General features: G+C 40.5%; 2 protein-coding genes across 7 annotated transcripts in view; both read right to left on the reverse strand.

Annotated features, from left to right (window-relative positions):
• Window positions 1–4129, reverse strand: part of arhgef12a (Rho guanine nucleotide exchange factor (GEF) 12a) — a 49377-nt gene extending 45248 nt beyond the window's left edge. For all 3 annotated transcript variants that reach the window (XM_020600140.1, XM_020600139.1, XM_020600138.1), the window contains exon 1: window positions 2722–4129. In XM_020600140.1, the coding sequence (XP_020455796.1) occupies window positions 2722–2753 (32 nt within the window). In that variant the 5' untranslated portion in view covers window positions 2754–4129. The remainder of the gene's footprint in view (window positions 1–2721) is intronic.
• Window positions 4130–5892: 1763 nt separating this feature from the next.
• On the reverse strand, window positions 5893–10288 carry tlcd5a (TLC domain containing 5a). Of its 4 annotated transcripts, none has more exons than XM_020600077.1 (3): window positions 9948–10288; window positions 8376–8579; window positions 5893–7451 (listed from the first exon to the last, which is right to left on the reverse strand). In XM_020600077.1, the coding sequence occupies exons 2-3, from the start codon at window positions 8569–8571 to the stop codon at window positions 6919–6921; spliced, it is 729 nt and encodes a 242-aa protein (XP_020455733.1). In that variant the 5' UTR covers window positions 8572–8579; window positions 9948–10288; the 3' UTR covers window positions 5893–6918. The 4 variants fall into 4 exon arrangements, with proteins under 4 accessions (XP_020455733.1, XP_020455731.1, XP_020455732.1 ...); XM_020600075.1 differs by having other exon boundaries at window positions 8376–8934; XM_020600076.1 differs by having other exon boundaries at window positions 8734–10288.
• Between the last annotated feature and the right edge of the window lie 306 nt (window positions 10289–10594).

Here is a 10594-nt window from a genome sequence, read left to right on the forward strand (position 1 = left end):
GCAAACACAGTACGCTGCGTCTGACATCACGTCCTCTTCTGCGCATGCGGGTCACTTCAGGGCCGTATACCGTTCACACATGAGACAGATGGCAGTCGCATTTAAATGACAGTGTTAACAACAGCGCAAAAAAAATCAGATTTCGGCAAAAAATCTGATCTGAGCATTAAGACCTGCAGTGTGAACGTAGTCTTAGATCTTGTGTTTTTTTAATTATAAATAACAGAGCTTTAGTTGGTCTTTGGTCACAATAATCCCACCCTAGCTCCTAACATAAATGGTTCTTAGTTCTAGACCAGCAGAGAGTTGGTGTCAAGGTAGAACCAGTTTTCATGGCGCAGAGCCAGTTCTTTGGCTGCTGAAACACACAGAACTGGTTCCAAATTAGGCACCGGCTCCTAGAGCTGCCTTGGTCGAAATGGGGTATATATGCATTAGATGTGTAGCCAGTAATTCCCTCATTGTGTACTATTTGTCAGAGAATTGGGTGTAGTTTTCCCTTCACCAAGGTATTTCTGTAGACTCCTATCGGTACTTGGTGTACACCAAGCACTTCATACGTGCAACTGAACACTCACTTGGCACAGAAACAAGCGCAAGTCTCGCTTGAGAAGTATGCAAGATGCTACACGCTGCACATGCTACGCTTTTGGTCTCTGCCACTGTGTGCACGACGTGAACTGTCATGCCTGACACTGCCCAGGGCTCTGTTAAGTTATGATGGGCATTTTGTCATTATATTTGACAGTATAACAGCTAAATGAGTAAAGTGCGTCATAAAAAATGACATTAGAATCAATGATAACTAATCAATTAATGACACTCATTAGTTGCAACCCTATTATCCTTAACTAGCCACAGACATAATCACTTGTCCTTCAGTGGCGTAACAATGACACACTTCTGTCAGTCTCCCTGGATGTACCTGACCTACAGTGATGGACCTGGAGAGGAGCATACAGCAGACAGCCAGTTTACTACCCTGAAAGCTACTGTTTACTATCAGTGATGTCACTAGCAACACTTCCCGGGAGGGCCTCAGGGGGGTGGGAAAAACGTGGAGATCAGCAGAACTCTATGACAAAGAGCTAGGAGCGCACTAAACCGACCTACAGGCTGACAGCCCAACCCCACTAGATGTTAGACACATTCTCCCAGCATAGCCAACTGAGTGACAACAAAATGCACACCACCACATATAAGGGGAGAGAAATCAAGGATAGGGAAATACACATAGACATAAGTGGAGAGGGGGAGACAGATAATGGCATTAATCAATAAAGTCATAAACAACTGTGAGAAACACCCTAGAAAACTGCTGCATCCCAAAGTAATAGATCAGATCTCAGGCCAACTCAAATTTTTCTGCATCAGAGGAACAGAGCTATTTGCCTGCACAGAATTCAGACTGCTGTCACACTGTTTCACATTAACATAATGACCTGTATCATGCTCTACGGGTAGAAGAACAATTGTGAAACTTAGAACACAACTTATACAACCAAAACAAGCAGATGAGCAGACTCTCTATAAAGATGTCAAACCACATACTTTGACTAAAGCAATGAGCAGACAGCAAATGGCTGGAGCACTGTCTCAAGCCTTCTCATGCAGTGGCAAATCTGAGATGTCTAAATATAATGTAAAATATTCTAAGACACACTGCACTGTCTACTAGCAAGTTTCTTTGGGATTTATTTTCCTATCAACTGCAGTTTACATTTCATTACAGGTTTGCTGAACTACTGAAATTTCCAGATTTGTTGATTGTACTGACAAAAGCAGGCAGAGATATAAAATCTGATACACCAGTTCAGCCAATTGTGCCATGGATATTGTCATGGTAATATTATTAAAAAAACAAAGCCACACACACATAATAAACAGCACCACAACAGCAGTTGGTGGCAGTCATAGCAGTGGGGGGAGTAGCCTCTAGCTTTAGCCATGAGCTTCCCTCTGCCCTGAATCTACTGACTACATTCCACCATACTGACCTGCTCTCCTCACAGGTATGTGGGATTCAGGTAGCAAGACTTGACACAATATCTGTTTTACTGCCAGAGTACATCAGCTGGAGAACAGAAAACTCTTTATTCTACAGCTACAGAATCACAGAGCTGTTGGTTTCTGTCATGATAAAACTAATCTAGATGTGCAATATATTGTCAGACAGCCTGATCCTTCTCTACTGTTTTCCTCGGGTAATGACTAATTGTTTAGCCAGCTCATCTTAGCAACGGTGTCCAACCTTTAAATTTGACTTGACAGATGCCTCAGTGAGCTAAGGGTTTGTCTAAATCCAGAGATTGTTTTAATAGGTGTAAGAGAAGGTTAGCTTTAAAGGCTTAGAGGTAATGGTGATGTTGAAAGGTGTACAGGGATCATGGATGACTGTTCCCTGGCACAGAAATAGCGGCAGGCCTTCTCATTCCTTGGACAAGTAGTGCTTTACTGTCTGAAGACTACTCCTTTGCCTATGCTGAGATCAGCAGAAATTCCACCAAGATCTGATGCCATTCCCTTACTAATTAGACTGTATATCACAGCTGCTACTGAGCACATCATCACAAGAAGCACTTCACTTGAACCATGTAAGACATATTTTCATCAGACTGTGGGTTATGATTAACAATTTCAAACTGTTATACTACTCTGAAGACTCAATCTGTGCATGTGGAGTGCAGCCAGTGTAATCACAGAACACAGAGTACACTGTACCTGTCAGTGAAGCTGGACTGTGTGTCACTCATTGGGCTTCCGGTTCTAGAATTGCAGCAATTTATATCCGATTAACATTTTCCAGAGTGTGATGAGGCGAAGTCCTGGAGCGTCCTTCTCTGGCATTCGTCTGACGTAGGCGAGGATTTTGTGAATGATGTTGAGAATAAATTAATCGGAGGACCCCGCTGGGTTGTTCCGAGGCACGTCCAAACACTATAGGAAACGAAAAAATACTACCTGTGCGCAATCTGTCAACCAATGCCCCTTGTCAAAGCTGAATAGCAGCAAGTAATCTACAGTGCAGACCTTAAAAATGAATCGGGGCCTCTGTCGTGTTAGCTGTGCAGTCTGATAATAACCTACACCGGCAACAAACAATATTTTGGCAACAGAAATAAATATACTACTCCAGCTGATACGCGTTGTTGTCCATGTACGAACTCCCCGTATGAATCCTTTGCATTCACATCCCAGTTTCCGTGTAAACAATCTGTATTTCAATGTAACAGATACCCTGGCCCTGCGGTGTAGTCCGTCTGCCAACACCCCTGCTCGGTTGAATGGCTTCGGTGCCTAAACGATCTTTGAAGGTGCTGGAAATTCGTCCAGTCCAGTCGGTATTCCCTGCTCCCAGAAATTCCTGTCTGTGGCTGTGGGCACGAGTCTCCCGTGACCATGAGAATCGCTCAATACCGAGTTTCAAAGAGCAGTGTTGCGAATTTAGAAAAAAACAACTGCGGGTAATGCTGTAGCAGTGTGTAAGACTGCAGATTCAAAAACAAAACCGGTTTGATGGTCGATTAAAATAAGAAGAATAGTTCTGAGAAAATCATTTCTCACGGAAAACTGACTGGCGCTGACTCTCGCCAGCTACCAGTTAACAAAACAGATGAGCTCTTTCAGCAAAAAACTTTGCTTCGTGTGCAAACTAAGCAAAGTCCCGTTCATAACAATGAGCCAGACAACGACTGAAAATACATGCACAATGCCACGTGAATGTTTAGTGGCTTGCGATATGCCTCCGTGTTATGTCCTTCACAAAGTCTCCTTGAGGAAAAAAAGACCAAGTGAAGTCGGTTAGCACAGCGCGACGTTCCTTGACTCCATGTTTCCAGTATTCAGTCGTTTCTAGACAGAATTCCCGTGGATGGAAAGCAGGCTAGCTAACGTATGCGGCCAGCTAACGGGACAGAAAGTACCCGCCAGTCCTGTGTAAACAACGACAAAAAACCGCCGAGGCGCTGAAAACTTTTAGCAAACATCAAATACGATCTTTTTCCAACGCAAGACGTTATTTGTTGAAGAATACAACTTGCGGAAAGGTACAAAAATCCCACTTTTTGCTGCTAGCAACGCCCTAGCCAGCTAGCTGTTGGGGTCCTGTTGGGGTCCAGTAGCGCTTCCACTAACCACTTCCGCCGGGAGAGGGGAAAATATGGGACACACGAAAATAATAAGACGTTAACAACAACAATAGGTCCTATTGCCACTACGGATACGTCTTTTAGTAATAGTACTGCAATACTCGTATTCTTTTAGTATAATACTATAGGCTGTGATTATAAAATCACTCAAATAGATGTTTTTCAAAAGTGAGGTTTTGCCATATTTATCTTTTTATTAATTGTATGTCATTGGGTTGCTCAGACAAAACAAGCAATTTGTGGGAAAAGCTTTTTATTTTTATAATTTTTTTATTTATTTAAACAATCAGCCAACTGTATAATCAATAAAAAAAACAGTATATAGTAGCCTATATCATATTTTTGGATTATAATTATTGTCTACATCACATTTAATGTTGCAGCTAGTAAATGTGGAGCCAGTGTTAACTGCCTTATATACTTATAATTTGAAGTAGGCTATTTCACATACTCTGGGTAGTAGTCTTATGATTATTTGAACTTTTTTTTTTTTAATTTTGATTCTGGAAAGTAACTACAGTTATCAAGTTATCAAATACACGTGGAGTAAAGAAGTACAATATTTGCCTAAAATGTAATGAAGTAGGCTATAAAGTAGCAGAAAATGCAAATATTGAAGTAAAGCAGGCTATAGATACCTCAAAAATTTAGTGAATAGTACAATACTTGAGTAAATGTACTTATTTACTTTCTACTTCTAGCATGGAGGCATTTTCTTTTAGGTGGCTGATTAACTTGATAATTGTGCCTGATGTTCTATGATTATTTCATGGTTCTGTGTCTGTCTGTGGTTGGTGTGGGGCTGGAAGAACAGTCATTATGTTCATTATTTACAGCTAACAGACCACTCCTTGGCCCATAACTCACACGAAGACAGTTCTGTTCTGACTGCACTTCCTTAAAGCATCCACAGCCAAAGCTTGAATGACATTCAAGAACAGAGGGAAAACACATTCAAGTGGCAGTATGTGTGTTTGCCAGAGTGTAAGAGACAGAGAATGAAAAAGCAAAAGATAGTACTTTGTCTGGAGACTTTCAGTCATGTCTTTGCATTTATTTACTTTGAGTCCATCTGCAAACCACTGCAGTCAGAGCAGCCAAACAAGATTTTATAGAAAAGATCCGCATCCATTGGAATCAGAGCCATCAATGCTCCCTAAGTATGGGGTTTTTAATGAATGTATGTTTCTGTACTACAGCAGCAAGCGGTGCTTGTGTAGCCTACATGAGTAGAACAAGTTAGCCATATCTACCTTCCATCCATCACTTATTTACCACAACAAACTGTATGAAGTGGTGCATGTTAGTCCTATTTCATTATTAATGTTTCTGGCAGCTGACAATATTCTGTACCATACTACAGTGTATGCAATACATTGTGTATTGCATGCAGTATCATTCACCATGTCAAATTTTGTGTGCCCCAGTATATGAAAACATATTTAATTGGTTAATTTCATGGTAAAAGGACAATTAAAACTGGCCACTTTAAATGAATGTATAATGTGAGGCTATTTTCACTTTATCTTGCTGTAAAAGCATTTTTTCCTCTCTCCTTTAAAGGTCTTCATTTTAGTAACCAACTGACTGTCCTCATATATAATTGATATGACACCATCATGTGGACAGCTTAGGTAACTTCAGTTTCTATACAGTGATACAGCTGAGACATTTAATGCAAATGCAGTTTATAGTTTTGTGTTGTTTTAAATATATTCGGAAGCATACAAACAATATACTAGGTCTTTATTTCATTTTAGACAGGGATTACAAAAGCCAATGACAAAATCCAAAACTGCTAACGATTCTTCACTACTCCTGCTCCTATACTGGATGGTTTACAGTACGGCATGAGACAAAAACCAAACAAAAATTAGAAAATTACATTCAGATAACTAAGGCACACACCAGTTAGATTTGTGCTCTCTTCAATAAAAAAAGTGATGCTCATGTGATTTTAACAGTGGCAGCCAGGTGACCACACGACTTATGAAAGCAACACATTTGATTTAAATATAAATGGTAAAACAGGGATGACGGGTGTTGGTAACTTTCTTAGTCACCTGCATTTATCCCATGATGCACTTACATTTTGTATCCTGGAAATATGGCTGAAATTATTATCACAAAATAGCATTTTTCCCAAATAATATTACAATGTATGCAAAATCATACATAAAAAAAGCTTGGAGGAATTACTATAAACTAAATCACCTAAAGTAATTAAACATATGTCTCTGGAATTCAGCCCAGCTTTCTGGTATGACTTCATGTCCCTGAATATACACCTCACATCTGCTCAAAGTTTCACTTACGCCTACAGCTTCCAAGGAAACCAATCCTTACTTGCTAATATAACTAAATATATTTCACAAGGACCGCGGATATTATATGTAAACTGTTTCCTTCCAAATACTAAATGTCACTTTGAAGCACCACCACATATGATTAGGCCACACTTCACTGCAACTGAAAGCAACATCTGCTCATGTGTTTAAAGAAACTCCTTTGGTTTTCAGTGACATAAACAACATCTGTGTTGTTAACTCCACCTTTTGCACAATAACATAATGTGTTCAGCTACAATAACTGCCTACTTTTTTTTAAAATGCTCAGGCAGATGTCACAGGATACTTCTCAACATAAAAAATGATGGCTATAAAATATACATAAATATATATACATAAACTGAAGTTTCATTGTACTTTCCTGTGCATGTCCAAAATGAAAAACACAGACATAATATAAAATGACTTGAAACAGAGGGCGATCAGTCCTTTTTTCCTTCATGACCATTAGCTGCTACTGTATTTTGGTGGCCTCTCTGCTGTTCGCACCAGCCCTTGCTCTTCCGTTTGACAAATCGAACAATGTCCACCATAAACACCCAGGATAGGGCGTACATGGCCACTCCCCCACACTTGATAAAGAATCTGGGTCTTGGGGAGATCAGCTCACAGTACAGCATTGTGCCTCCCACGAACACTCGCATCACCACAAACAACAGCACAAAGACGACGTCCACAATGTCCCCCAGCAGCGTCGCATAATGTCCTGTTTCTTTGAGGAACCAGCGTGCCTGAAGGAGGGGGTTGGTGATTTCACTGCCAAAGAGCACTGCACAGGACTCGATGCCAGACTCCCCCAACCACAGAGTCAACAGGATCCCCAGGATGCTCACGGTGTGGTGGACAAGCATAACGGCTCCTTCTGTGCGGAAGTACAAACACCAGGCCATGTCAAAAACAAAGTAGCCCAGGCTCACCACCATGGCACTTATCTGCAAAGGGGTGTTCTTTGTACCTGGTATCCACAAACAAAAACAGACAGGTTTGAGTTAGCATGTCCTTTTAAAATACAAAACAAAAATAATAAGGCAATCACCATAATAAAACCAGCTGTGCCAGGACCACATCATTGTTAACATCAACATGCAATAACAAACTTTTGATTAAAAACTTTTAGAATAATAACAGCAAAGTGGAAATGATTTGGTCACAGAGGAAGGGTTTACACATCCTTGGCAAACTGTTGCTAATATCTATCAATACATAAACAATAACTATTTCTAGAACATTTTCAACAACATGCTAAACATCACAGAGATAGTATTAGTCAACTAACTGACAATTAATGAGCAAATATGATAAAACAATATTTTTATTTTTCAATCATAAGTGTCAAAAAAAATCACCTAGTTTCCAGTGGTGGAGAGTGACTAAGTACATCGAGTACTTTTTCTTTTGGTACTTTAAGTATATTTTAATGCCAATATTTGTACTTCTACTTAAATAAGATTTTGAATGTAGGACTCTTACATGTAACAAAGTATGTTTACACTGTGGGGTTGTTACTTCTACTAAGGTAAACAATTTGAGTACTTCTTCCACCACTGTTAGTTTCAGGTTCTTGATTGTAATGCTATGTTGTTTTTTTTGTCACGTTTGACAGTTAACTGAATACTTTTGGGTTCTGATATATTAGTCAGACAAAGCAAGAAATTTGAAGATATTACCTTGGGCTCAGAGAACCTGGGATGAGCATTATAAAAAGAGTTTCCTACATTTCTTTGGCCAAATGATTATTCAAGCAAACCTATCAGCAGTTTGGCAAATTATAGGCTATTCTATATTTGTGAATAATTTCAACAGCACTTTGTCTTTACAGTACAAATTAATATAATATGTTCATCTAATAATCTGAAGCCATAGAAGGTATGCATCCTACCTGGATGAGTGAAAGGCCAGGGTCCATCCACATAGCCTATGTATGCTGTGATGCAGACTGCCAGGATTCCGTGCACCAAGGTCACAAGGCGACAGTTCCACTCATAACTCTTGGACCCGTTAACATTACACAAGATGAGGTAGAAAGTCACCCAACAGGACAGGGACAGGAGTGCACACACCACGAGTAGTGTCATCTTCGTTTCTGAAGACAAAATAAGAAACAAGAACAAGAAAAGCATCTAAAATCAACTTACAGTTTCTTTTAGAAACTTGCCCATCTGCAGTCATCAAGTCAACTCTGAATCACAGTTCACGCTGAGAGAAAAATGTATATCTTGCTCTGTAATATCACTTACCGTAGAAAGAGACTGTATTACCATCCAAATACTTAAACTGTGCAGTCCTTTGTAAGTGACCAACAATTAGCCTTTGCCTGAACTATAATAGCACTATAGTCAGCTGGCCGAGGGTCTGGTGGGGTGAGGGGGATGTCTCTTCTTCTGCTGTGACGTTTGTAGTAGGAGCCGAGACCATGCAGATGGACAGGCCCACTCTCGCTGGACCAAAACAAGATGTATGCTTGATTCTCAAAGACTTCAAGCAGCTTTCAAAACTAGATGAGAGGGTACTGGGGGATAGGTCTCAGATGGCATCAGTCTAGAAATGTGTTATTTTTATTTTGCTTGTTATGTACAGCAGCTGTGCAGATTCAGGGATGTTAGAATGAGATGGGGAGGTGGAGCTGTGATATTATATGTACTGGGACAACTCAGTTTGGGTACATTTCCAAAACAGGGCTGACACGCAGAAACACTCACATGACCATGTTTCAAACTACAACGGCCTTTGGTGTCAAAGTACACAGAGGTTAGGCTTGGTAAAAGTATGAGAACAGTGAGAATCCAGTCTGCCACAGCTATCCTGAACGTTTTGTATCTACACTTACATGCTTTTAATGTACATTTAACGTTTTAATCTCATCTGTATTCTAATGCTTTATCTATAAATGCATTGTGCGTTGTGTCAGATACTTTGTGTTGCCTTTGTGTATGTGCCATATAAATAAACTTGCCTTCTCTTGCCGAATCCCCTGATCGATTTATCCTTTCACCTGTGATACAAAACTTCTCCAATGTATCCGTGAGGTTCTAGGTCTGTTTGGTGCTCGTTTAACGTGAGAACATATGGAACATAAGCATTACGCCATAAAACAACGTGTCCAAACACTCCCAACACAAAAAGGCATCCGAAACAAAAGCCACAGAGCCTATCTAACATGGTCATATAAAGCCAACAAATATACAGAATGAAATAAAACAAACTATAAATAATGCATAGCACAAATAAAGCTGGCGTGCGTAATAATGAAACGAACACCAGACAGGTGGACAGCTCTTCTGGGTACATTTCCATATACCTGTTTTTACAAGCAGCAGTAACATGCAAAACAGATACACCTGAATGAAAACCAGCTCATCTCTGTGCAGGGGAGTTGGCTGGATCAGATCACGAGATAACGTCGAAGGGTTTCCCCGTGGTAATGTTCAGAAATGGAGAAAGATACAGTTACCTTGTAGGTGCACATGTGGCTGCCTCTTCGCTTTACATCCTTTGTGTTATTTGCTCTGTGAAGGTGTTTACCGACTATACGCTGAAGGGTTTAGTTGTGTTGACTCTAGCTGCTATTCGTCGTCCTTTATTTGCGCCCCGATCTGCAACAGCAGCTTCCCTTCCCTCACCAACCCTTCACTTCCACCTTATAGGTGAAAATATAGTAGCCGTGTGTTCTGGATGTATATTATCATACCACCCAGCCGTTCAGAGATTATAGCAGGCTTTATATAATGTTAAATAAAACAAACGGTACGATTCCATCCTCCTTGATGTCTGCCCAAACCGGTTTACAGTGGCAATGCCTTGTGGTCAACAACGGGAATTACACACTTTTTTTTTTTATTCAAGCAGGGGAGCTCACAAAATGGAGAACTACACAGGCCTAACAAACAGCACATAACCATACAGTCAGGGATATTAAGGTGCACGGGGGGTGCACAGTGGTGTTGCCGTTGCAGAGGACAGGTTACCTGCTGGGGCTGGGTTGAAACCCAGTGACACGGCCTGCTAAAGCACAGGGAGTGAGTTAGTAAACTGATATTTGGCAGATTTGGATATTAGAAAGCTCCTTGGTAGACAAGGGTTTCAAGATGTCGATTCTGG

The sequence above is a fragment of the Monopterus albus genome, unplaced genomic scaffold (genome assembly GCF_001952655.1).
Source record: "Monopterus albus unplaced genomic scaffold, M_albus_1.0 scaffold45.1, whole genome shotgun sequence".
NCBI lineage: Eukaryota > Metazoa > Chordata > Actinopteri > Synbranchiformes > Synbranchidae > Monopterus > Monopterus albus.